Here is a 24,594-nt window from a genome sequence, read left to right as displayed (position 1 = left end):
AATTTTTTACGGTCATGGCTCCCCCAAAGAATCCTGTCTACAGTACCTTACCCCTTGCAGAGCCACAATTCCCAGCACCCGTCTCAAACTACAGTTCCCAGGATTTCTTAGATTCATGGTTCTAACGGTGGTGTAAAAGTGCTTTAAATGCATGGAGAAAATGTGACCATAGGCTGCTCTGAGCTACCTGGAGGAAGGCTGTTATTTTAAAACTCTTCATTTCACACACACACACACACACACACACACACACACACACACACCTGGAATATTCATTGCTCTTTCTTCATCTCCCAGAAAGGAATTAAACCAACCAGCAAACTGCAAATTCGCTAGTGCCTTTTCTCATAGCTTTTCTGCTGCGTTCTCGAAGCAGCTCCTGGACTTTGCAGCAGCACCTAAATCTGAACTGAAGCCGGTCCCGTTGGCAAAATACAAAGCCTGTACATCTGGTACTAGCGCCACGAGCTCCGCAGTCGCATGCAATATGGTTTTCAACCACATATGTTGCTTCAGGCAAGTCGTCGGGCTCCTGTGGTAAACTCTGTCTGGCGGGATTGCAGTTAAAAGTGGCTTAACACCAGACTCTCCCCCCCCCCCCAGGCTGCTGAGCAGCTTAGCTTGTTGACCAGGGCAATTTGCAGATTCAGTGCTTTTTCAGTGAGAGAAAGGTTGGCAACTGGCGAATGCCCAGGCCAGAGGTTTGCCAAAACTGATGTAGGGGTAATCCCAGCGTATCTACAAAATATGTCGTCTCCTATGACCTTTTCGGAGGGATTGGTAGTCCGAGTGAAGGAAAAAGCAGAGAACTTCAAATGCTGCTTGTGTCCAGCATATTTGACTTACCCTCCTACCCTCATCGTACACACAAATAATAATCAATTTTTTTCTGAAAAACACAAAAGTTATTCCAGTTAAGCTAGATAACCACTTGGATCACCGGCTTATGGAAGAAAGGGAACAATTGCCAACAAAATTAGTAGGCTAAATTCCTGGGACCTTAGTTTGGTCAAGATCTCCCGATAAAATATGAGTACTTGACATTTTTGAGATGCATCACTACAATGATTCACTGATCAAAAGAACCCTAGCAGTACAATAAGGCTCTAATAGGGCAATACGGGATCAGGAAAAGTAGGGTATTATGTCTCTGTGTGTCCCAGGAGCTCTGCCTTCCCCATCTGCATTTGGAAACTGAAAGGCCAAGGAAAAGCAATGTTGGAAGCGAGTGCAATTTGTGATCATGGAGCAGCGTCATGACTGATCACAGGGCAGGTCTGTTAAAGCACCCAACTTAGCTTTTAATTTCTTGCTTTTGTTGAGCTTGTGCCAGCAGGAGAGAACCGTAGCCAGTCTTAAAAGGCAGGGTGTTTTTATTTATTTAATGAATTCTTCTGGTTTTTGAGAAGGAGAGTTATTAAAATAGCAGCTTCTATTAAGGGTCTTTGTGTGCAAGATTGCCAGGTGGGCTAGGCATTTAGGGTTGCAGCGGGGATTTGCAGGCTGTGCTGAGTGGGGCGTTTGTGATGGTGTGTATGAAATGGGGGTTGCAGTCACCGTGTGGCGAGGTTTTTTTTCAGGTATCGAGTGTGAGGCAGATAGGGTTCAGAAGGAGAATAGGGTATACAGGAGGCAGTGTTCGAAACTAACCAGGCACATTTTGCACCTGGCTATCGACCAGGGATGCGGGTGGCGCTGTGGGTTAAACCACAGAGCCTAGGGCTTGCCAATCAGAAGGTCGGCGGTTTGAATCCCCGCGACGGGGTGAGCTCCCGTTGTTCAGTCCCTGCTCCTGCCCACCTAGCAGTTCTAAAGCACGTCAAAGTGCAAGTAGATAAATAGGTACCGCTCCGGCAGGAAGGTAAACAGAGTTTCCGTGTGCTGCTCTGGTTCGCCAGAAGCGGCTTAGTCATGCTGGCCACATAACCCAGAAGCTGTACACCGGCTCCCTCTGCCAATAAAGCGAGATGAGCGCCGCAACCCCAGAGTCATCTGCAACTGCACCTAACACTCAGGGGTCCCTTTGCCTTTATCTATCGGCCACTTGAGAGCAAGTAAAGATATCTGGGCACCTGGTGCCTGATACCTCCACCATCTGGGGATCAGTGGATCCTGACTGTTTCCCCACGCTAATACCATATCCTGCGGAATTCCATCAGTTCTATTTTATATGTACAATCAGAAGGAATTTCAGGAACCTGAATGCTTTTTCTGTGCGGCCTGAGTAGGAGCAGTGAACAACATTTATAGTTAAATCTCCACCCCCATCGTTCAGCCCGGACACTGAGATCCAGCGCCGAGGGCCTTCTGGCGGTTCCCTCATTGCGAGAAGTGAGGTTACAGGGAACCAGACAGAGGGCCTTCTTGGTAGTGGCGCCCGCCCTGTGGAACGCCCTCCCTTCAGATGTGAAGGAAATAAGCAGCTATCCTATCTTTAAAAGACATCTGAAGGCAGTCCTGTTTAGGGAAGTTTTTAATATTTAATGCTGTACTGTTTTTAACATTAGATTGGGAGCCGCCCAGAGTGGCTGGGGAAACTCAGCCAGATGGGCGGGGTATAAATAATAAATTATTATTATTATTATTATTATTATTATTATTATTATTATTATCATTATTAAATGTTGTAGGTTCTCTTACCCCACCCCACGGCCTTGCTCACAGTTATGAAGAATATTCTTACTTTATGAATGGTCTGTTTCACCGTTCAGAAAAAGAGGTCGGAATAGGCCAATATCTGTGTCGACCGTCCCTGGATCAAGTGACTTTGCTTCTTTAAGTTCTCAAAGTTCTTTAACCTAGCTCAAGGTTCTCGCCTGAACCAGCCAGATCTTTAACTGAGAATCCATCACATTCAGTCCATCATTTGAAAAATAAGATCTTAGAGCTGTCTTGCCCCAAAATGTCAACTAGACATTCCATTTTGGCAACTTTAACCCTGGTTGAAGGAGCCATTTGGCACCAAGCTTATATATCTGAGTTTATAACACTGGTAGTGGGACTGGAATAGGTTTCCAAAGGTGATCTCAGTCCCAAAAAGATTAGCAAGCCCTCATTTGATCACTAAGCCACACTGGCATATTTCATAACCGAAGGAATAGGCACGCGCGCTCTCCGCAAACATGGTGGTCCTGGCAAAATCTTCACTTCAAACCCGGAGCTATGTACTTATTTTTCCAGTACAGTGGTACCTCGGTTTAATAACAGTCCAGTTTAAGAACGATTTGGTTTACAAACTCTGCAAAACTGGAGATAGTGTCTTGGTTTGAGAACTTTATTCTGGTCTAAGGACGGAATCCAAATGGTGGAAGGGCACTGGTGGCGGGAGGCCTCATTAGGGAAAGCGCACCTCGGTTCAAGAACGGTTTTGGTTTAAGAACGGACTTCCGGAACGGATTAAGTTCGTAAGCCGAGGTACCACTGTACTTACTGCCTTAGACTTTTAACGGAGCAGGAAAACCTTAACTTTTGAACCGCTGCTCAAAATTTCACCCAGTTACTTTCCTTGAGAGGCCTGAATAAGAGTCACACTAGTTTTCACCAAAATGGGAAGTAAATAAATGATCCAGCTATTTTTAAAATGGGAGGTGGAAGCCTCAGTTAGAGACCTTCTTTATATTGCTGGACCTCTGCCAATTCTTATTGGATCGGTTTGAAACTTTCTTGCATCCACAGACCCCATTGGGTTGATCAACGGTGCCAAGTTTCAACATATTAGTTCAACAGGTGCCATTTTTAAATAAAGTATAAGTATTTTGGGTCTTACGGTGGCAAAGCTTCCTTTTTGCAAAAAAAATTTCAAGCCTTCTCCCCTCCCCCTGTAAAACCTTTGATGCCCTCATTACCGGATCCCAGACCCGGCTTTGGCGTGGCTCCTTCAGGGTTGAATTACTAAAGCACAAAGTATGCGTGTACCACATCAGTTGCAAAAAGGGACGCCTGCCTGTTTCCTTTTCCTCTTTAAAGTTCACAGGAACAAGGCCCTTCTCATGCTTTGCTCAGTGCCTCTGTGTGTTTTTTAAAAGGTTAAAAGTCGCCTGAAGAGCATTCTGTTGTATGAAAAAACCTCGCATTGGTGCTTTAACTTGTGTCCCATATCACATTCAGGTCCGTTCCCTGATTTAAATTAAATTTAAAAAGTTCCTTGAGGCTTTTTCCGCTTTTTGTGAGGTGTTTGTTGTACAAAATTCCTTCATTTAATCTCCACCTCTATGGAGTTTTCCCCTTCTTCTCTCAGTTCCACTAACACAGGCTGGGATAGCAGGCTTGTTGGTTTTTGAATGTCTGGTGTAGATTTTTTCAGTTTCGTTGTTCTGTATGGGACAATGACAATAAAGATTACCGTTTCGTATCGTATTGTGGTCAGAAAGTGACCTAGGCGGTATCTGTTTTCTTCATCCACAATGATAAATCACTGGATGTCCATATAAAGTCGATTCTTCCGGTGAATTCTCTGTCCAGTGGGTGTTTATATCTCCATATGTCAATCAAATTAAAGTTTTCCACCAATTTAAAAAAGGTTACCGGTAGTCTCCCTTCCTTATTTTCAGTTTTCCTTATTGTCCTATCCATTTCTAGGGAGATTACCCCCATTAGTATATCCAAATAGAATTATCTTCTGGTCCATGAATTCAAACATTCTTCTAATGTTTTATAAAATTCCGACTACCATTTGGTGCATAAATTCCAACTATTACTAATTTCTCACTTTGTGGGATCCCCGGGGGATGTTTCCATTGATATTCTGGCGCATGTGCGCCTGCATGGATATCCATGCTCAAGTTCAACATGAAAAGCATCTTATAGGCCATCTGGAAACCCCCTTTGCCAACAACCCCTCTAAGGAAAGTTATTGTGATGTGTCTTTTACTGGAAATTCTTTAAAAAGAAAAGGCTAGCTGATGTTCACCTGGACTTGCTGTTTAAGAACCCACAGGTCCTCACCAAACATCATAGAGTTGGAAGAGACTCAAGGGCCCAGTCCAAACCCCCACAAATGCAGGAATCTCGGCTAAAGCATCCATGACAGATGGCCAGCCAACCTCTGCTTAAAAAACTCCGAGGAAGGAGAGTTCACCACCTCTCGTGGGAGTCTGTTCCACTGCTGAACAGCTCTTATTGTCAGAAAGTTTTTCTGAATGTTTAGTCGGAATCTCCTTTCCAGAAACTTGAAGCCATTGGTTCGAGTCCTACCCTCCAGAGCAGGAGAAAACAAGTACCGTATTTTTTGCTCTATAAGACTCACTTTTTCCCTCCTAAAAAGTAAGGGGAAATGTTGTGTGCGTCTTATGGAGCGAATGCAGGCTGCGCAGCTATCCCAGAAGCCAGAACAGCAAGAGGGATTGCTGCTTTCACTGTGCAGCGATCCCTCTTGCTGTTCTGGCTTCTGAGATTCAGAATATTTTTTTTCTTGTTTTCCTCCTCCAAAAACTAGGTGCGTCTTATGGTCTGGTGTGTCTTATAGAGCAAAAAATATGGTATGTTTCCTCTTCCACGTGACAGCTCTTAAGATACAGTGGTGCCCCGCAAGACGAATGCCTCGCAAGACGGAAAACCCGCTAGACGAAAGGGTTTTCCGTTTTGGAGGTGCTTCGCAAAACGAATTTCCTATGGGCTTGCTTCGCAAGACGAAAATGTCTTGCGAGTTCTGCGGGGTTTTTTTCCTCTCCCCCCCCCCTTTTTCTAAGCCGCTAAACCGCTAATAGCGCTAATCCGCTAATCCGTCAATGGGCTTGCTTCGCAAGACGAAAAAACCGCTAGACGAAGAGACTCGCGGAACGGATTAATTTCGTCTTGCGAGGCACCACTGTATTTGAAGATGGCTATCAAATCTCCTATCAGTTTCCTCTCTTCCAGGCTAAACATACCCAGCTCCTTCAAGCGCTCCTCATAAGACTTAGTTTCCAGTTTTTTATTATTATTATTATTATTATTATTATTATTATTATTATTATTATTACCCTGCCCATCTGGCTGAGTTTCCCCAGCCACTCTGGTCGGCTCCCAGCGGAATATTAATAATAATAAAGTGATACAACATAATAATAATACAGTCATACTTTGCGTTACAGGCGCTTCAGGTTGTGTTTTTTCAGGTTGTGGACTGCCGAAACCTGGAAGTACTGGAACGGGTTACTTCTGGGTTTCAGGCGGTTGCGCATGCGCAGAAGTGCTAAATCTCGCTTTGCGCATGCGCAGAAGCACCGAATCACAATGTGCGCAGATGCGCCGCTGCAGGTTGCGGGTGCTGCAGGTTGCGAACGTGCATCCCGCATGGATCACGTTCAGAACCCAAGCGTCCATTGTAATAATTATAATTATGTTTCCAGCACATATAAAAACATAATAAGGCGTCAGACATTAAAAACTGCCTTGTAGTCATTTCTCTCCTTGACATCTGATGGGAGGTTGTTGGGTGCCACTACTGAGAAGGCCCACTGCGATGAACAATTGGACCACTTTAACTGTCCAAAGAATCCAGAGAACTGTAGTTTAAGGGCACTGGGAATTGTAGCTCTGTGATGAACCAGGATTTTTTTTGCAAGCAGGGAGCCATGTGCTTTCAATGCATGGTGCGGGGGTAGCCTCTAAGCCAGGGGTCCCCAACCTGTGGCCCATGGGCCACAAGCGGCCCACAGAAGCCATTTAACGGAGACGCCCGCTCGGTGAGTCCCCACACGCTGCACTAAACCAGCGCAGTGTGGCACAGAGACTCCAGAAATTGCATTTGAGTATGTCCACGGCGCCGGAAATCGCTTCTGCGCATGTCTGTGGTGCCGGAAATCGCTTCTGTGCATGCCCAGAGGCCGGAAATCGCTTCTGCACGTGCCCAGATGCCGGAAATCACTTCTGCGCATGTCCGCGGCACCAGAAATTGTTTCTGCGCATGCCCAGACGTTGGAAATCGCTTCTGCGCGTGCTCAGACGCCGGAAATCGCTTCCGGGCATGTCCGTGGTGCCGGAAATCGCTTCTGTGCATGCCCAGATGCCGGACATCACTTCTGTGGATGTCCGCGGTGTCAGAAACCGCTTCTGTGCATGTCCGCAGCGCCGGAAATCGCTTCTGCACATGTCCAGGCGCCAGAAATCGCTTCTGCGCATGACCAGACACCAGAAATTGCTTCTGTGCATGTCCGTGGCGCTGGAAATAGCTTCTGCACATGCCCAGATGCCTGAAATCACTTATGCGCATGTTCACGGTGCTGGAAGTCACTTCTGTGCATGCACAGAGGCCGGAAAATGCTTCTGCGCATGCCCAGATGCCGGAAAACGCTTCTGTGCAGGTACGATTTTCGGCGTCTGGGCATGCGCAGAAGCAATTTCTGGCGCCGTGGACATGTACAGACACGATTTCCGGCGTCGCACTGCGTCTGTCCGGCCCTCGGAGGATCTACGCTGGAGTGATCCGGCCCCTGCCCGGTACGCCTTGCCTACCCCTGCTCTAAGCTGTAGCGTAAATATAGCCCTGCAGAGGCAATTTGGCCGCCAAGCGCTACGTCTCTGAGCCGAAGTTTGTGTTGGTTGCGGCAACAGTTGGGGGAAATAAGGACTCATTTCCTGTGCAGCTCTGCACATCCCATAATAGTATCCTGTGGCTATGGCAGCCTGTTACTGCACGCAGAGATAACAGCTGCTGAAAGGAACTTTGAAAGCTGCGAGCTATTGTACAAATGGGCTTGAGCGCCGGAGAAACTGTCTAGAAATAAGTTCCGTTAAACAAGTTATACAATTTGTTGCTTTTAATAGGGGGGGCGGGAGACGGAGCGGGGGTGCAACTGCTGCAAGGGGAATGATGTCAGTGCAAAAAAAAAAAGAGCCCCCCCTCCAAACACCTTGACATCACTGTTTTTCAGAACAGGAATGACATAAGTGTAAAGAAGCAGAACAATTGTGTCAGGCACTTGTGTGGTGGCGGCTAATTTGCAAAGTCGTTTCAAAACAAGCCTTCCTTGCAAGCTTCAGAAACTGTTCTGAGGTTGGGAGCAGAACTGTGGAAGTTTTTTCAATTGCTCCTGAAAAAAGCTTTTAAAAAACCCAACAGTAATGTATTCCCAAAGCAGAAATTTGTGTACTTTCTTTTTTTTCTTTTTTCCATTTTGTGCAATTTCTGTATCAAGCTGTACGGATGCTCTATTAAAACCCACCTGGTTTGTTGCTGGTTCTACCTCTGGGGTGAATCCGGAGGCAAAGAATTATTCGTATTTTGCGGCATTCCACGTACATCTGCGTCCTTCAGATGTCCAATAGCTGAACTCTGTTTCCTTCAGAGTTAAAATGGGAGAGATGGGCTTCACTATTGCACCCCAAACAGCCAGATTCAAGGGTAAAAAGGTAAAGGTAAAGGCACCCCTGCCCGTACGGGCCAGTCTTGACAGACTCTAGGGTTGTGCGCCCATCTCACTCAAGAGGCCGGGGGCCAGCGCTGTCCGGAGACACTTCCGGGTCACGTGGCCAGCGTGACAAAGCTGCATCTGGCGAGCCAGCGCAGCACACGGAAACGCCGTTTACCTTCCCACCAGTAAGTGGTCCCTATTTATCTACTTGCACCCGGGGGTGCTTTCGAACTGCTAGGTTGGCAGGCGCTGGGACCGAGCAGCGGGAGCGCACCCCGCTGCGGGGATTCGAACCGCCGACCTTTCGATCGGCAAGCCCTAGGCGCTGAGGCTTTTACCCACAGCGCCACCCGCGCTGAATTCTTATTATCTCTCCTCATAAGGAGTGCAAAGTGTGCCTTTTTACAGTTCTCAACACACCTTCTGATTAGGAGGAGGAAACTTCATAGCAGCCATTCCTGCCAATATCTCAATAATAATAATAACAATAATAATAATATATTACAGTGGTACCTCTGGGATTCGTTCTGGAGCCCCGTTTGCATCATGAGCAGAATGCAACCCGCGTGTGCGTGCGTCACGATTCGCTGCACATGTGCATGACGTCATTCTGAGCGTATGCGCAAGCGGCGAAACCCAAAAGTAACCCATTCCGTTACTTCCAGGTCGCCGCAGGACGCAACCTGAAAAGATTTAACCCGAAGCGACTTTAACCCGAGGTATGACTGTATTTTAATGAACCTTTTAATGAACCTTTTAAAGAGGGTAAAAGAGGAGAGCGCAAAATATGGTCTGAAGCTCAACATCAAAAATGCGTAGATCATGGCCACTGGTCCCATCACCTCCTGGCAAATAGAAGGGGAAGAAATGGAGGCAGTGAGAGATTTTACTTTCTTGGGCTCCATGATCACTGCAGATGGTGACAGCAGCCACGAAATTAAAAGACGCCTGCTTCGTGCAAGAAAGGCAATGACAAACCTAGATAGCATCTTAAAAAACCGAGATATCACCTTGCCATCAAAGGTCCATATAGTTAAAGCTATGGTTTTCCCAGTAGTGATGTATGGAAGTGAGAGCTGGACCATGAAGAAGGCTGATCGCCGAAGAATTTATGCTTTTGAATTATGATGCTGGAGGAGACTTTTGAGAGTCCCGTGGACTGCAAGAAGATCAAACCTATCCATTCTTAAGGAAATCAGCCCTGAGTGCTCACTGGAAGGACAGATCCTGAAGCTGAGGCTCCAGTACTTTGGCCACCTCATGAGAAGAGAAGACTCCCTGGAAAGGACCCTGATGTTGGGAAAGATGGAGGGCACAAGGAGAAGGCGATGGCAGAGGACGAGATGGTTGGACAGTGTTCTCGAAGCCACCAGCATGAGTTTGACCAAACTGCGGGAGGCAGTGGAAGACAGAAGTGCCTGGCGTGCTCTGGTCCATGGGGTCTTCAACATCTTCACTTAATTTATCATCACAACAGCCTTGTGAGGTTGGTCGGGTTAGGCTAGGCATGGCCAAATTTAACCCTCCATATGTTTTGGGACTACAATTCCCATCATCCCTAGCTAAAAGGACCAGTGGTCAGGGATGATGGGAATTGTAATCCCAAAACATATGGAGGGTTAAATTTGAAAGCACGTCAAAGTGCAAGTAGATAAATAGGTACCGCTCCGGCGGGAAGGTAAACGGTGTTTCTGTGTGCTGCTCTGGTTTGCCGGAAGCGGCTTAGTCATGCTGGCCACATGACCCGGAAGCTGTACACCGGCTCCCTTGGTCAATAAAGCGAGATGAGCGCCGCAACCCCAGAGTTGGTCACAACTGGACCTAATGGTCAGGGGTCCCTTTACCTTTATGCATTGTTTATGCATTCTAACAATGTGACAACAGATGGCGCTGTGGAGATCCGTTCTTGCCAACCTGATTTCTCGAAGTTTGCAATGCGTTTAACTGGAACGCTTCTTGGATGTGTCTAGATCCAGCCTGGGCAAAAGATTCCTGCATTGCCGGGTTTCGATTAGTTGACCCACGTGGTCCCTTCCAACTCAACAAGTCTGTGATTCTCCAATATACAGTGATACCTTGTTCCTCAAATGCCTTGGTACTCAAACAACTTGGAACCCAAACACTGCAGACCCGGAAGTACCGTATTCTTCGCACCATAGGACGCACCTTGTTTTAGAGGGGGGAGAACAAGAAAAAAAAAATCTCCCCCTCTCTGCCCAGTGCCCCTTCAGCGAAGCGGCAGGAGGCGCTGCGCAGAGAGGGGGAGAATTTCCCCCCTCTTGTTTTCCTGCTCTAAAACAAGGTGCCGTTCAGGCGGCTACCTTGGAAGCCTGGAGAGCGAGAGGGGTCGGTGTGCACCGACCCCTCTCGCTCTCCAGGGTTCAGGTTCCTTTCAACCTGCTCTTTGGGGCTGGCGGGGGAAGCCCACCACCAGCCCCAAAGAGCAAGTCAGGGAGCAGCGGAAAGGCTGCTGCCATAGTCGCGCATCACCTCTCCAGCCGGGAGAGAGTCACGGGGGGGCATCTTTTGCCCCGCGTGCGCTCTCCTGGCTGGAGAGGTGACGCGCGGTTATACAGGCTCCACCCTCTCTCCAGCCGGGAGAGTGCGCACGGGGCTATGGCGTCTTCGCTCCATAGGACGCACACACATTTCCCCTTCATTTTTGAAGGGGAAAAAGTGCGTCCTATAGAGCGAAAAATACGGTAAGTGTTCTGGTTTGCGGACTTTTATCGGAAGCCGAACGTGCTTTGTTTTGAGTGTTACGCTTCCAGTTTGAGTGCCACACTTCAATTTTGAGTGTTACGCTCAGTTCTCTCTGTTTTTGCTATTTATTTTGTGTTTTTGTTTTCGTGGCTCTTTCTTGTTTTGTTCTTGTGACTTTGTGGAACCCAGTTCAGCTACTGGTTGATTGATTGTGTGACTGAAGTACACTGTTTACCGTTTTCATTTTATGGACCAGTGGTCTTGTTAGATAGTAAAAATCATGTTAAATTCCTGTTTTAGGGGTTGTTTTTAAAAGTCTGGAATGGATTAATCCATTTTGCAGTACTTTCTGTGGGAAAGCACTCCTTGGTTTTGGAATGCCTTGGTTTTGGAACTGACTTCTGGGACAGATTAAGTTTGAGAACCAAGGCACAGTGGTACCTCTGGTTACGTACTTAATTTGTTCCGGAGGTCCGTTCTTAACCTGAAACTGTTCTTAACCTGAAGCACCACTTTAGCTAATGGGGCACGATTTCTGTTCTCATCCTGAAGCAAAGTTCTTAAGCCGAGGTACTATTTCTGGGTTAGCAGAGTCTGTAACCTGAAGCGTATGTAACCCCAAGTACTACTGTACTACTGTATCAATATATCGCCAAGCCCTACTGGGGAGCATGTGCGCCAAATTGGGGCTGAAAATTGAGAGCCCGAATTCTGCTACTGCTGACCTATAGCCCTTTCCCAGAGTGAAGTCCCCTGATTCAGGTGCCTCCCCCGGGGTGTCCCAGCAGGGGTGGGGTGCCATCTGGGTCCCCCCTTCAGACTGCCCGATCTCTTTTCTCCTTGTTTGCCCTGCTCTTGCGCAGCCTCTGATCTGTCTGCCGCCTCTGATCTCTGTAAAACTGTGACCCTGGAAAAGGCGAAAAAAAGAATTAAAAACACCCTGCGCCTCACGGCAGGAAACTGCCGCTCTCTCGGCCAGGAGATGAAAAGGCCTGTTTGTTTATGGAGCCGTCCGCCCCACTGATGGGGAGGAGTCAGAGCACAAAGATATTGTGCAGGAGAAGCTCATTTCACTTTCAAAACGGCTGCGTGGAATTATTTGCATGCGTTTTGACTGTTGTGCCTCGCGTTGTGCCACCAATCTGAGGGAGCCTTCAGCCTCTCCACACCCAGGGTGATTCCTCCTTGCACCCAGCTCTGACTCTGCCAGCTTGCACCCTCCTCAACCCAAAAGATGTATCTCCTTTTTTTGCCGCCTCCGCCTCCAGCTGGATATTGGAAGCACATGTTTGCACCGGGGTCTGTGTTTAATTACCGGTGGAGACAGCAGTCTCTGCAGGTCCAAGACGGCTTATTTCTTTTTTTTGCATCTTTGGGCTCCCGGGGACCAGAGTGGAGGGATGGCTTGCCGCGTTGGAGGCAGGCTTGAAAGGGAATAATTGGGCTTTTTCCGCATCCTCTTTCTCTCAGCTGGTTGCCATTTGGAGCAGCTTCTGTCAGTGCTGCTGCCGCCTCCTCCTTTTTTGCACTTGGGCAAAAAAAATGAGAGGCACAAATACAAGATGGGGGACACCTGGCTTGAGAGCAATACATGTGAAAAGGATCTAGGAGTCTTGGTTGACCACAAACTTGACATGAGCCAACAGTGTGACGCGGCAGCTAAAAAAGCCAATGCAATTCTGGGCTGCATCAATAGGAGTATAGCATCTAGATCAAGGGAAGTAATAGTGCCACTGTATTCTGCTCTGGTCAGACCTCACCTGGAGTACTGTGTCCAGTTCTGGGCACCACAGTTCAAGAAGGACACTGACAAACTGGAACGTGTCCAGAGGAGGGCAACCAAAATGGTCAAAGGCCTGGAAACGATGCCTTATGAGGAACGGCTAAGGGAGCTGGGCATGTTTAGCCTGGAGAAGAGGAGGTTAAGGGGTGATATGATAGCCATGTTCAAATATATAAAAGGATGTCACATAGAGGAGGGAGAAAGGTTGTTTTCTGCTGCTCCAGAGAAGCGGACATGGAGCAATGGTTCCAAACTACAAGAAAGAAGATTCCACCTAAACATTAGGAAGAACTTCCTGACAGTAAGAGCTGTTTGACAGTGGAATTTGCTGCCAAGGAGTGTGGTGGAGTCTCCTTCTTTGGAGGTCTTTAAGCAGAGGCTTGACAACCATATGTCAGGAGTGCTCTGATGGTGTTTCCTGCTTGGCAGGGGGTTGGACTCGATGGCCCTTGTGGTCTCTTCCAACTCTGTGATTCTATTCTATGATTCCTCTTTCTTCTTCTGTTTGCTTATTCTTTTTAAAGCCCTAAATGGCCTCAGTCCAGTATACCTGAAGGAGTGTCTCCACCCCCATTGTTCTGCCCAGACACTGAGCTCCAGATCTGAGGGCCTTCTGGCGGTTCCCTCATGGCGAAAAGTGAGGTTACAGAGAACCAGACAGTTGTCTTTCTCCCAAGAGCATCTCCCAGGTTTTTCCTTTCTCCCCTTTGCCACAACTACTGTATTTTTCGCTCTATAAGACGAACCAGACCATAAGACGCACCTAGTTTTTGGAAGAGGAAAACAAGAAGAAAAATATTCTTAATCCCAGAAGCCAGGACAGCCAGCAGGATCACAGCGCAGCTTACGGGTTAGCCAGGCGCAGCCTCTCCCGGGCTGAAGACACACGCTCCATGCGGCTCTTTAAAGGGAGCGCTGAGCAGAGCCTCCCGACTGCATTCGCTCCATAAGACGCACACACATTTCCCCTTACTTTTTAGGAGGGGGAAAGTGCATCTTATAGAGCCAAAAATACGGTATCTGGTCAGTTGGCTGCAGTTGCAGAGCAGCAAAATTGGCTTGTTCTCTGCTCAGCTAGCGGTACGTGGCAGCGGCCCACACCCAGAAACCAAACCACGCGGTTTTCAGTCGGACTCGAGTGAGCTGGACACCCCCCCCCCCCGCAAAGCGTGCGAGCAGTTAACTCGACTGGCTGTGCAAAGAGAGGAAGCATTCAGAAGACTGAAACTGGATCCAGTTGGCTTTTCTGGATCAGTCTGGAGCAGAGCTCTAAAAACAGAGGGAGTGGCTCTTTTTCACCCAGAGGGGCCACATTAATTCTGAGATGGGGGGCGTTGCATGCCAATGATGGGTGAGGCCTGCGGCCAAAGTGGATGGAGCGATGAATATGACTCTTAGCCTTTGTACAGAACGCTGCAGCCGTACAAAGCCCGGAGGTGCTTGCTCAATAGGGCGTGTTGAATTTTTCAACCTTCCAGAAATGAGGGGTGCTTAAAAGTTGTAACACGACCAGGGAATTTGAAAGAGACTAATTAAATTAAATTCAAATTCAAATTAAATTAATACTGTTTGGTTTTGTTTGGTAAGTGAAACGCGCATAAAATTGCACAGAAATCTTTAAAATGATTGCAGTTATAACAGACCCTCCAAGTGCCCCTATTTTCCAGAGACGATCCCAGATTTAAAAAAGCCGTCCCGGTTTCTGATTTGATCCCAAAATGTTCCGCTTTTCCTTAGTCCCTATTTTCATCAGAGAAATGTTGGAGGATAATGGAGTTATGTGACCCCTGAGGCAAGGAGATAAGTAACTACAACCATTAGAAGACATCTGAAGGGAACCCTGTATAGGGAAGTTTTTTAACTTTTAATTTTTTTATTACATTTTTTATATATGTTGGAAGCCGCCCATAGTGGCTGGGGCAACCCTGGGTGAGGTGGAATTATTATTATTATTATTATTATTATTATTATTATTATTTTATTGTTGCTGCTGCTGTTGTTGACTAAAAGGTAAAGGTAAAGGTACCCCTGCCCGTACGGGCCAGTCGTGTCCGACTCTAGGGTTGTGTGCCCATCTCACTTAAGAGGCCGGGGGCCAGCGCTGTCCAGAGACACTTCCAGGTCACGTGGCCAGCGTGACGAATCTGCTCTGGCGAGCCAGCACCAGCGCAGCACACGGAACGCCGTTTACCTTCCTGCTATAAAGCGGTACTATTTATCTACTTGCACTTAGGGGTGCTTTCGAACTGCTAGGTGGGCAGGAGCTGGGACTGAAAGACGGGAGCTCACTCCGCCGTGGGGATTCGAACAGCCGACCATGCGATCGGCAAGCCCTAGGCGCTGAGGTTTTACCCACAGCGCCACCCGCGTCCCTAGGGTGTCCCTATTTTCATTGGATAAATGTTGGAGGGTATGTTGTAAGCATAGACTGACCAAGCTAAATGTTTGAATTCCTTGCACCCAAAAACATATTTTTAAGACCCCCTCACTGGAGAAATATGCAAAAAAACTAGTTCCACACCTAAAAATGACACACCTTATGTGCGTGCAACACCTCTTCATCCAGGCAAGCAAGGAGCACTCAAGAGCAGGGCCAGGGAGAAAAAATCCGGAGGGCCAGATAGAGAATTCCAGTGGGCCACATTGGCCCCCACCCCTCAGCCTTAAGATCCCCACACCTTCTCTAAAACGATCCCAGGAGTGTGAGCTTTGGGTGTGTAGGTTCCTTAGGGCACCAGGCAACTGGGATTTCTCCTTCCCTGGCAATCTGCTTCTGCAAGTGGATTCAAAAATACCTTGGGAATTCATCTTCTGCAACTACAGGCCTCAATCCGCAGTTAGGCGTGTTGATGCCCATCAGAATAAATGGGTTTAAGTGTACGTAACTTGGTGGTTAGGCCATGGGAAGGCCCAATTGCCTTCTAAATCCAGCCCGCAGACGGTCCGGGAATCAGCGTATTTTTACATGAGTAGAATGTGTCCTTTTATTCAAAATGCATCTCTGGGTTATTTGTGGGGCCTGCCTGGTGTTTTTACATGAGTAGAACGTGTGCTTTTATTTAAAATGCATCTCTGGGTTATTTGTGGGATATAGGAATTCGATCTTTTTCTTTCTTTCTTTCACAATATAGTCCAGCCCCCCACAAGGTCTGAGGGACAGTGGACCGGCCCCCTGCTGAAAAAGTTTACAGACCCCTGACTTAGGCTATAAGTGTCCAGTTCTGGCCCTCTGCCTCCTTTGATTTGAGTCCTTCAGTTATCCCACTTCATTAATGGGTGAGTCACTTGTATTGTATCCAAACTCAAAGCAGCTTTTTCTGGCCCAGTAAGTGGGCCTAGACCTTTTCCGGAACAGAGAGCTAAATCCTCATCTCTGCTGCGAAACAGCGGCACGCTCTTCCCAAAACCTGAAGCAGCTCCAACGAGCTCACATTGGATAGGCTTGCAAAACTATTGCGAGGATCTTTGAGCCAACAGGCCGTGATCTAAGCCTTGAGGTCATTTTAAAGGTAAAGGGACCCCTGACCATTAGGTCCAGTCGTGACCGACTCTGGGGTTGCAGTGCTCATCTCGCTTTATTAGCCAAGGGAGCTGGCGTACAGCTTCCAGGTCATGTGGCTAGCATGACTAAGCCGCTTCTGGCGAACCAGAGCAGCGCACGGAAATGCCGTTTACCTTCCCGCCGGAGTGGTACCTATTTATCCACTTGCACTTTGATGTGCTTTCGAACTGCTAGGTTGGCAGGAGGTCATTTTAGGCTGGTGTAAAACAGCGGCTTAGAGAGAGACACATTTTGTGCTTACACGCAGGCTCTGGCTGGCGTGCAGAAATGTTTGCATCCCATGCGAGAGCAGCTGTTTACGTTCAAGCACGATCCCCATTGCATGTGTGGCTCTTTAATAGAAACCTGCTGCCTCTGCCTCTTGGCTGCTCCCAGCAACGATGTGGAGTTCAGCCGGAAAAAAAACGCCCCAAAGACGCATATGTTTGCATGCTCGCGCAACTTGGAAAACTTCACAAGAGATGGCGCATTGTCACTCCGTCCAACTGCTGCCGGGCGGCTTTGCCAAGAAGTCTTACGTTCCGAATGCTCAATGGGAACCGGAATGTGGATCTGCCGCCCACCTCTGAGTGGGTAGTGGGATCTATTTATGCAAATAGATGTGCTTCTTTGGCTCTCTCCCCGGCTCCCAGCATGCACTGGGTGGGCCGCTCTGCTCAAACACCCAACAATGAGAGGGTCTGTTTGGGATGGGCCGGACAATTGATTTCATTTTTCCAAATAATGGGGCTTTTTGCATAAAACAGGCTTTCTCTCTCAATGACTTCTCGTTTCCCCCCATGGCATCGAGCCATTTGGTTTAAAAGCCTGCAATGTTCAGGACGTGACTTGGAGCTTGCATGCTTGAACATTGGAAATGGTGGTGGGTGTTAAGACCCTCTCTTTGCAGTTGCAGTCCCAGGCCAAGTATCTAAAACATTTGAACCAGGGCTGTTCCAAGAAAAGCCCCCTTAAATAATCTGGTTTATGCTAAAGCTCTAGCAATAGGCTCCTCTTTTGATGGACACCAACTCCCATCCGTCCCAGCCAGCGTGGCTAATGATCGGGGCTGATGGGAGTTGTAGTCCAACACCACCTGGAGTGGGCAGGTTCCTTTTTACAGTGGTACCTCGGGTTACATATGCTTCAGGTTACATACACTTCAGATTACAGACTCCGATAACCCAGAAATAGTGCTTCAGGTTAAGAACTTTGCTTCAGGATGAGAACAGAAATCACGCAGCAGCAGGAGGCCCCATTAGCTAAAGTGGTGCTTCAGGTTAAGAACAGTTTCAGGTTAAGAACGGACCTCCGGAACGAATTAAGTACTTAACCCGAGGTACCACTGTACAAGGTTATGTAGTGTGCTTCAGAGCCATAGAAAGAAGAAGAGGAGGAGTTTGGATTTGATATCCCGCCTTTCACTCCCTTTTTAAGGAGTCTCAAAGCGGCTAACATAGCTGCATGTGGAGGAGCGGAGATGCAAACCCGGTTCACCAGAATACGAGTCTACCGCTCTTAACCACTACACTAGCTCTGGCAACTAGGGGAGTTTTTAATGTCTGATGTTTTATTATGTTTCTTATTTATATGCTGGAAGCTGCCCAGAGTGGCTGGGGCAACCCAGTCAGACAGGCAGAGTAAAAATAATAAAATCGTGATCATGTGCAAACAGATGTCATTCAGCACCTGTTCCTCTGTGGCTTTTCCCTGGCTTCGAAACCGTGAAATAGTTCTCCTGGTCCAGCTCTCTACCTTATCCAGTCTTGGGTGTTGTAGCTTTTGTGTTTTTGTGTGTGTGTGTGTGTGTGAGAGAGAGGGGGGGGGGGACATACTTTGAGGCATGCCTTGACTAATTGCAGTCTTTGTTTTCCTCTTGCCATCTCTTCCTCAGGGCTCCGGATTCAAATGGCGATCTCTCAGCCAGTCACCTGAGCAGCACAGGTACGTTCCTTTGTTCCTTTCCTCTAGAAGAATTTAAGCGGAATCAGCAAATTCTGTTTGCTGGCTTTCTGCTTACTCTTATCTCTCTCTGTGTGTGTGTATCTCTTAAGTCAGACTAAGCATGTAGCCTTGCGGTATTTGTGATTGCCCCGTGGACTCAACAGAAAGCACATCCGATCACAATGGTGTGTCCAGACGGTCGTCTTCTTCCTTCCCTGCCTCCCCGCGCTCTCTAGTTCATTTTTTCCGCTGCGGCTCCTTAATCCCGGATCACAGCTGCTGCCACACGTGCTGCCACCCTCTAGGGTATTCCCAGCTCAGCGGATGGTCTCTGGGGGTGTGAATGGCCTTCGGGGAGGGGCTTTAATGACAGGGTCTTCATCCCTGCCTCTGAATGAGCTGCTCTTTCACAATAGCGACAATGGCTTGACTGATTTCTAAAAGGAGGCGGATCATCTGGAGAGTCTTTGACATTCTCCCCCACCCCTGTGGTGCGCTTGACAGGAACAGGGGTTAATTCCCAAAACATAGGCAAGGTGTTTGGCTTTCCCTGCAGGGTAGTCTTGAGAGTGACATCTGCTTTAATCTGCGGGCGCCTGGTCCTCGGAGGTCCTCTGCGGGCGCCTGGGGTTGCTCTGAGCTTAGGGCTCTGGGTGGAATTCCGTTCTCTGTCCGTCCCTCTCGGTCCCAAGATAAACTACTCATAATAAGTAGACTCCTGTGCCATCATTTTTAACAGACTCCTGCTTCATCTGAACAATGGGTAGGCAAACTAAGGCCTGGGGGCCGGATCCAGCCCAATCGCCTTCTAAATCCGGACCACAGATGGTCTGGGAATCAGCATGTTTTTACATGAGTAGAATGTGTCCTATTATTATTATTATTATTATTATTAATAATAATAATAATAATAATAATAATAATAATAATTAATAAAAATAAAAATAAATAATAATAATAATTTATTTATACCCCACCCATCTGGCTGGGCTTCCCCGGCCACTCTGGGCAGCTTCTTGGGAGAAAAGCAATGACAAACCTAGACAGCATCTTAAAAAGCAGAGACATCACCTTGCCAACAAAGGTCCATATAGTTAAAGCTATGGTTTTCCCAGTAGTGATGTATGGAAGTGAGAGCTGGACCATAAAGAAGGCTGATCGCCGAAGAATTGATGCTTTTGAGTTATGGTGCTGGAGGAGACTCTTGAGAGTCCCATGGACTGCAAGAAGATCAAACCTATCCATTCTGAAGGAAATCAGCCCTGAGTGCTCACTGGAAGGACAGATCCTGAAGCTGAGGCTCCAGTACTTTGGCCACCTCATGAGAAGAGAAGACTCCCTGGAAAAGACCCTGATGTTGAGAAAGATGGAGGGCACAAGGAGAAGGGGACGACAGAGGACGAGATGGCTGGACAGTGTTCTCAAAGCTACCAGCATGAGTTTGACCACACTGCGGGGGGCAGTGGAAGACAGGAGTGCCTGGCGTGCTCTGGTCCAGGGGGTCACAAAGAGTCGGACACTACTAAACGACTAAACAACAACAAAAGCCTCGGAAAAAAGGGATCAGCAGCCTCATCTGTCCCAGGGACAGTCTACGGGATATCTAACAATCCAGGATAGCAGCAGGAAACGGTGCTGGAATAAGGGAATTTCCTGTAAAAAAAGGGAAGGTTGACAGCTATGGAAGGGGGACGTACGTGGCTCCCGAGAAGACGAGCTGCCCAGCTTTGCCAGCACCCCAGTAAAGCGGCATAGCTTCCCCCCCCTTCCCCCAACGGCTCAGGGTACTTGGGAGTCGTGGGGGCGCAGAGGCGTAGGAAGGGGGGCAGATCACCCCAGGTGTCATCGCTGAGGGAGGGGGGACATTCGGTGCCCGCCCGCGACTCCCAAGCCTACCCCGAGCTGTCGATGTGGAGGGGGTCGATGTGGAGGGGGGGTAACAAAAAAGTTTCCGCACTGGGTATCACCTGGGCTTGCTACACCTCTGCATGGAACAGCAGCTTTCACATAAGAGGGAGAATGTTGGTTCACAGAAGGTAACTTGCTCAGGCACATGCAGAAGTGTAAAGAAATACCTTCCAGTGTGTTTATTTCTGGAGCTGGTTGGGTGCTGATTTAATTTGCTAATGAGGGGGAAAGAAAATTTGAGTAATCAGGTGTAGCTGACTGGTCCAGCTGCCTTGAAATAGGCTGAATCCGTCTCGTTAAACCATCTTGTCAGGAGGAAGGACTTTTGTCTGTTGCACACCTGAGCAAGGAAGATGCTTCAGGGCAAGTCGACGAGGCGGCATGTTGTGTGAAACGAGTGCAACAAATAGGCTGCCTTTCTGTGTCTGCACATCGTTCCGGAATCCAGGAGCAGCCCAAAGGCTCCATCCTCCAACCTCCTTCCCTTTAAGCCACAGCTAAAATTGTTTTCAAGTTGAGGACATCTGGTAATTGTCAACCCCTTTCACTTCATCCACAGATAATGGAAGTCAAATACCCTTCTTGGCAGCGTTTTCCAAACTTGGGTCTCCAGCTGTTTTTGGGCTACCGTTCCCATCATCCCTGACCACTGGTCTTGCTAGCTAGGGATGATGGGAGTTGTAGTCCAAAAACAGCTGAAGACCCAAGATTGGGAAACGCTGCTTCTTGGTATCACTTGCGAAAGCATCCTAGCCCCTTCATCCAAACATCACAGGGCAGTTTACAACATAAATGTGAATAATTTTTCAATTTGGCTCACCAATGGGAAGTCAGCCCAAATGTTATTATTTAATTAGGATTGTATTGTATTTGGCAACTTTTCTGCTGGACCTTGAAAAGGATTGCACAACTGTGACATCTTTTAAAATCTTTATTCGTGCAGTTTAATAAATATCGCCAGTGACTCTCGCTCAGAACGTATTCTGTTAATAGATGTTCAGTTGTACCACGGTTCACAAACGGAATCCGTTCCAGAAGTCCATTTGACTTCCGAAAATGGTCGAAAACCATGGTGTGGCTTCCGATTGGTTGCAGAAGCTTCCTGCAGCCGATCAGAACCCACGTGGGATGTTCGGGTTCCAAAGAACGTTCGCAAACCGGAACACTAACTTCCAGGTTTGCGGCGTTCGGGAGCCAAAACGTTCGACTCGCAAGGCGTTCGTCAACCAACGTACGACTGTATTCTCCTGTTACTCTACTCTTGTGTTGAACCTCTGTAAGCCAAAAATACCCATGATTTGAAATGTCAAGTTATTTTTTGTTTTTTAAATCATAACCAAATAGTAAATGAGAAACTCCTAGATGGGCACAAAAATTCAGAACGGCCGCAGCTTTGGGAACTAACAATACTCATGGGAACCCAGAAGTGTGGCTCCTGCAAAAACTCATACAGCACCATTTTTCAATGAGTTGCATGGAATTAAAATTCAGTAAGCAGTTCCTCAAACTCTGGAGAGCCACACATTCTCCACCCCTGGTTTACCTGTTCATTAGGTATTCCAATTTGCCATTACTGTTTGGTTCACCTGCCCCTTCTGTACTTAGGTTTCTGTTTTGATTCCTGTGTTTACATCCACCCACAGTCACCTCTCCCCACTCTGAGCCCCTGCCTGGATTTGTCAAAGCTGGATTATACAGAAGCCCACTCCCATCCTGTTTGTTTTGTCGGCTTAAAACTGGGGGGAGGGAGGGAGTGCAAGGCATCAGAAGATGTCCTAGTGCAAGGCAAAAACTGCTTGACCATAGATCAGGATTTCCCAAACTTGGATCTCCAGCTGTTGTTGGACTACAACTCCTATCATCCCTAGCCAGCAGGATCAGAGGTCAAGGATGGAGGGATTTGTAGTCCAAAAGCAGCTGGAGACCCAAGTTTGGTAAACCATGCTGTGTAGAGTACAGTGGTGCCTCGCAAGACAAAAAGAATCCGTTCCACGAGTCTCTTCGTCTTGCGGTTTTTTCGTCTTGCGAAGCAAGCCCATTAGCGGCTTAGCGGCTTAGCGCTATTAGCGGCTTAGGGGCTTAGCGGATCAGCTGATAAGCGGCTTAGCGGATCAGCTGATAAGCGGCTTAGCGGATCAGCTGATAAGCGGCTTAGCGGATCAGCCGATAAGCGGCTTAGCGGATCAGCTGTTAAGCGGCTTAGCGGCTTAGAAAAGGGGGGGGAAGGGGGGGGGAAACCGCAGGAACTCGCAAGACATTTTCGTCTTGCGAAGCAAGCCCATAGGAAATTTGTTTTGCGAAGCACCTCCAAAACGGAAAACCCTTTCGTCTAGCGGGTTTTCCATCTTGCGAGGCATTTGTCTTGCGGGACACCACTGTATTGGTTTTTTTTGTTTGGGGAGAAAGTGTGCTCAGCACATGCAGGCAGGCAAATGAAGACAAATAGCACACAGCTATGGAAAAGATAGTCTCTTGGCGTCCCCTGGGAAATCTCAGCAACTGATGCCTTTCCTCTTGTTCATTCCAGGAAGGTGATCACACTGGAGAAGGAAGAGGCTCAGGCCTTTGGCTTTGAGATTCAGGTGAGTTCAAAGGGAATCCCTTCCGTTCTGGCTCTTAACCCAGTGAGTCCAGAATTCAACAAGGGTTCAGGTGTGTTGTGGGTTGCAACCTGTGAGCTTTGAGTACCATTTTTTTAAAAAAAGATATTTCTGGATCTGAAGTTTTTTAAGCTGTTGAATCTCAAGTAGCAAAAGGGCAATTTCCATCTTTCAACTCAGTAATTTGGTTTTGGGGGGTGGGTCTTTGAATCGGGCTACTCAGGCATTTCATCATGCTCTCAATTTCCAAAACCCATCTCTTCCTACTTGGGAAATAGTAGTACCAATTTCGGGGAGGGGTGGGAGCAGCATTTGAAATTCACCAGGTGCCAGGCGAAATTCACCAGGTGCTTGCGACAAAGTGAAGATGCTTGAGAGCCAGGATGATGCCTGATGAGGATCCTTGGATCTGGACCGTTTACACACACTAACAACACATCCTGTAGAATTCTGATTTTTTTATTTGTACAATCAGAATGGATTTAAGGAACCAAAAGGGTAATTGAAAAATACAACTTTCAGTTCTCTTAGTTCGATAAAGGTTCTTGAGGGGGTGGGGAAATACAACTTTCTAGCCGTCTAGCACCCAAATGGCAACTAAGGTAAAGGTAAAGGGACCCCTGGCCATTAGGTCCAGTCGTGGCTGACTCTGGGGTTGCGGCGCTCATCTCGCTTTATTGGTCGAGGAAGCCAGCGTACAGCTTCCGGGTCATGTGGCCAGCATGACTAAGCCGCTTCTGGCAAACCAGAGCAGCGCACGGAAACGCCGTTTACCTTCCTGCCAGAGCTGTACCTATTTATCTACTTGTCCTTTGATGTGCTTTCAAACTGCTAGGTTGGCAGGAGCTGGGACCGAGCAACAGGAGCTCACCCCGTCGCGGGGATTCGAACCACCGACTTTCTGATCGGCAAGTCCTAGGCTCTGTGGTTTAACCCACAGCGCCACCCGTGTCCCTAGAATGGCAACTGGGCATGCCTTTTTTGGTGACTGCAACGTTGGTTCAAGAAAACATTTAGTGCCTAGCTTACATATCTGAGTTTCTAATGCTGGCAAGGGGAGGTTTTGTCTTATTGTTTGCAGTGTGTTCGTATATCCTGGAGCTGCTAGGAGGCAATTGTTCTTTGTTTGTATTTATCGACCTTGCCAGATAGCTCTCAAACTACAGTGGAACTTTGTATGTGTGTGTAACATCTTTATTGAAATTTCAAAAATACATACAGTGGTGCCCTGCAAGACGAATGCCTCGCAAGACGGAAAACTCGCTAGACGAAAGAGTTTTCCGTTTTGGAGGTGCTTCGCAAAACGAATTTCCTATGGGCTTGCTTCGCAAGACGAAAATATCTTGTGAGTTCCTGTGGTGTTTCCCCCCCCCCCCTTTTTCTAAGCAGCTTATCCGATAAGCTGAAAAGCCGCTAAACCGCTAATAGCGCTAAGCCGTCAATGGGCTTGCTTCGTAAGACGAAAAAACCGCTAGACGAAGAGACTTGCGGAATGGATTCTTTTCGTCTTGCGAGGCACCACTGTAACTATATGTGCACTAAACATTGTGAGACACAAACCAAAAAGAAAAATATAAAAAGAGAAACAGAACCCGTGCAGGAGGGGAAACAAAGGGGGGAGGGGGGAACCAAAAACTGTATATTTTGCAAGGTTGTTGTACTTCACCAGTTCTTAACCTATTACAGTATATTTGTAAAAGTGGATTCTAAATATCATTGAATTTGTCCATGGCAATTCTGCGCTTATATGCAAGTTGTTCATATGTTGTGAATTTGTCTTAA

General features: G+C 47.6%; 3 protein-coding genes across 3 annotated transcripts in view; 2 read left to right on the top strand and 1 right to left on the bottom strand.

Moving 5' to 3' along the window:
• The window catches only part of ACVRL1 (activin A receptor like type 1), a 261,538-nt gene that overhangs the window by 134,033 nt on the left and 102,911 nt on the right, over nucleotides 1-24,594 (top strand). The window lies entirely within an intron of this gene.
• TAMALIN (trafficking regulator and scaffold protein tamalin) overlaps nucleotides 1-24,594 on the top strand; it is a 40,367-nt gene that overhangs the window by 4,380 nt on the left and 11,393 nt on the right. Inside the window, exons 2-3 of the mRNA XM_079966406.1 lie at nucleotides 18,255-18,304; nucleotides 22,740-22,794. Coding sequence (XP_079822532.1) covers nucleotides 18,255-18,304; nucleotides 22,740-22,794 — 105 coding nt within the window. The remainder of the gene's footprint in view (nucleotides 1-18,254; nucleotides 18,305-22,739; nucleotides 22,795-24,594) is intronic.
• Nucleotides 7,428-24,594, bottom strand: part of LOC307210501 (uncharacterized protein) — an 80,779-nt gene continuing 63,612 nt past the window's right edge. The window contains exon 4 of the transcript XR_013836030.1: nucleotides 7,428-8,261. The gene's annotated coding sequence lies outside the window, so the exon portion shown is untranslated. The remainder of the gene's footprint in view (nucleotides 8,262-24,594) is intronic.

This window comes from Podarcis cretensis (genome assembly GCF_951804945.1).
Source record: "Podarcis cretensis genome assembly, chromosome: 2".
In the NCBI taxonomy this organism is placed as follows: Eukaryota; Metazoa; Chordata; class Lepidosauria; order Squamata; family Lacertidae; genus Podarcis; species Podarcis cretensis.
Note: the sequence above shows the minus strand (reverse complement) of the source record. Positions and strands in the feature narration are given on the sequence as shown.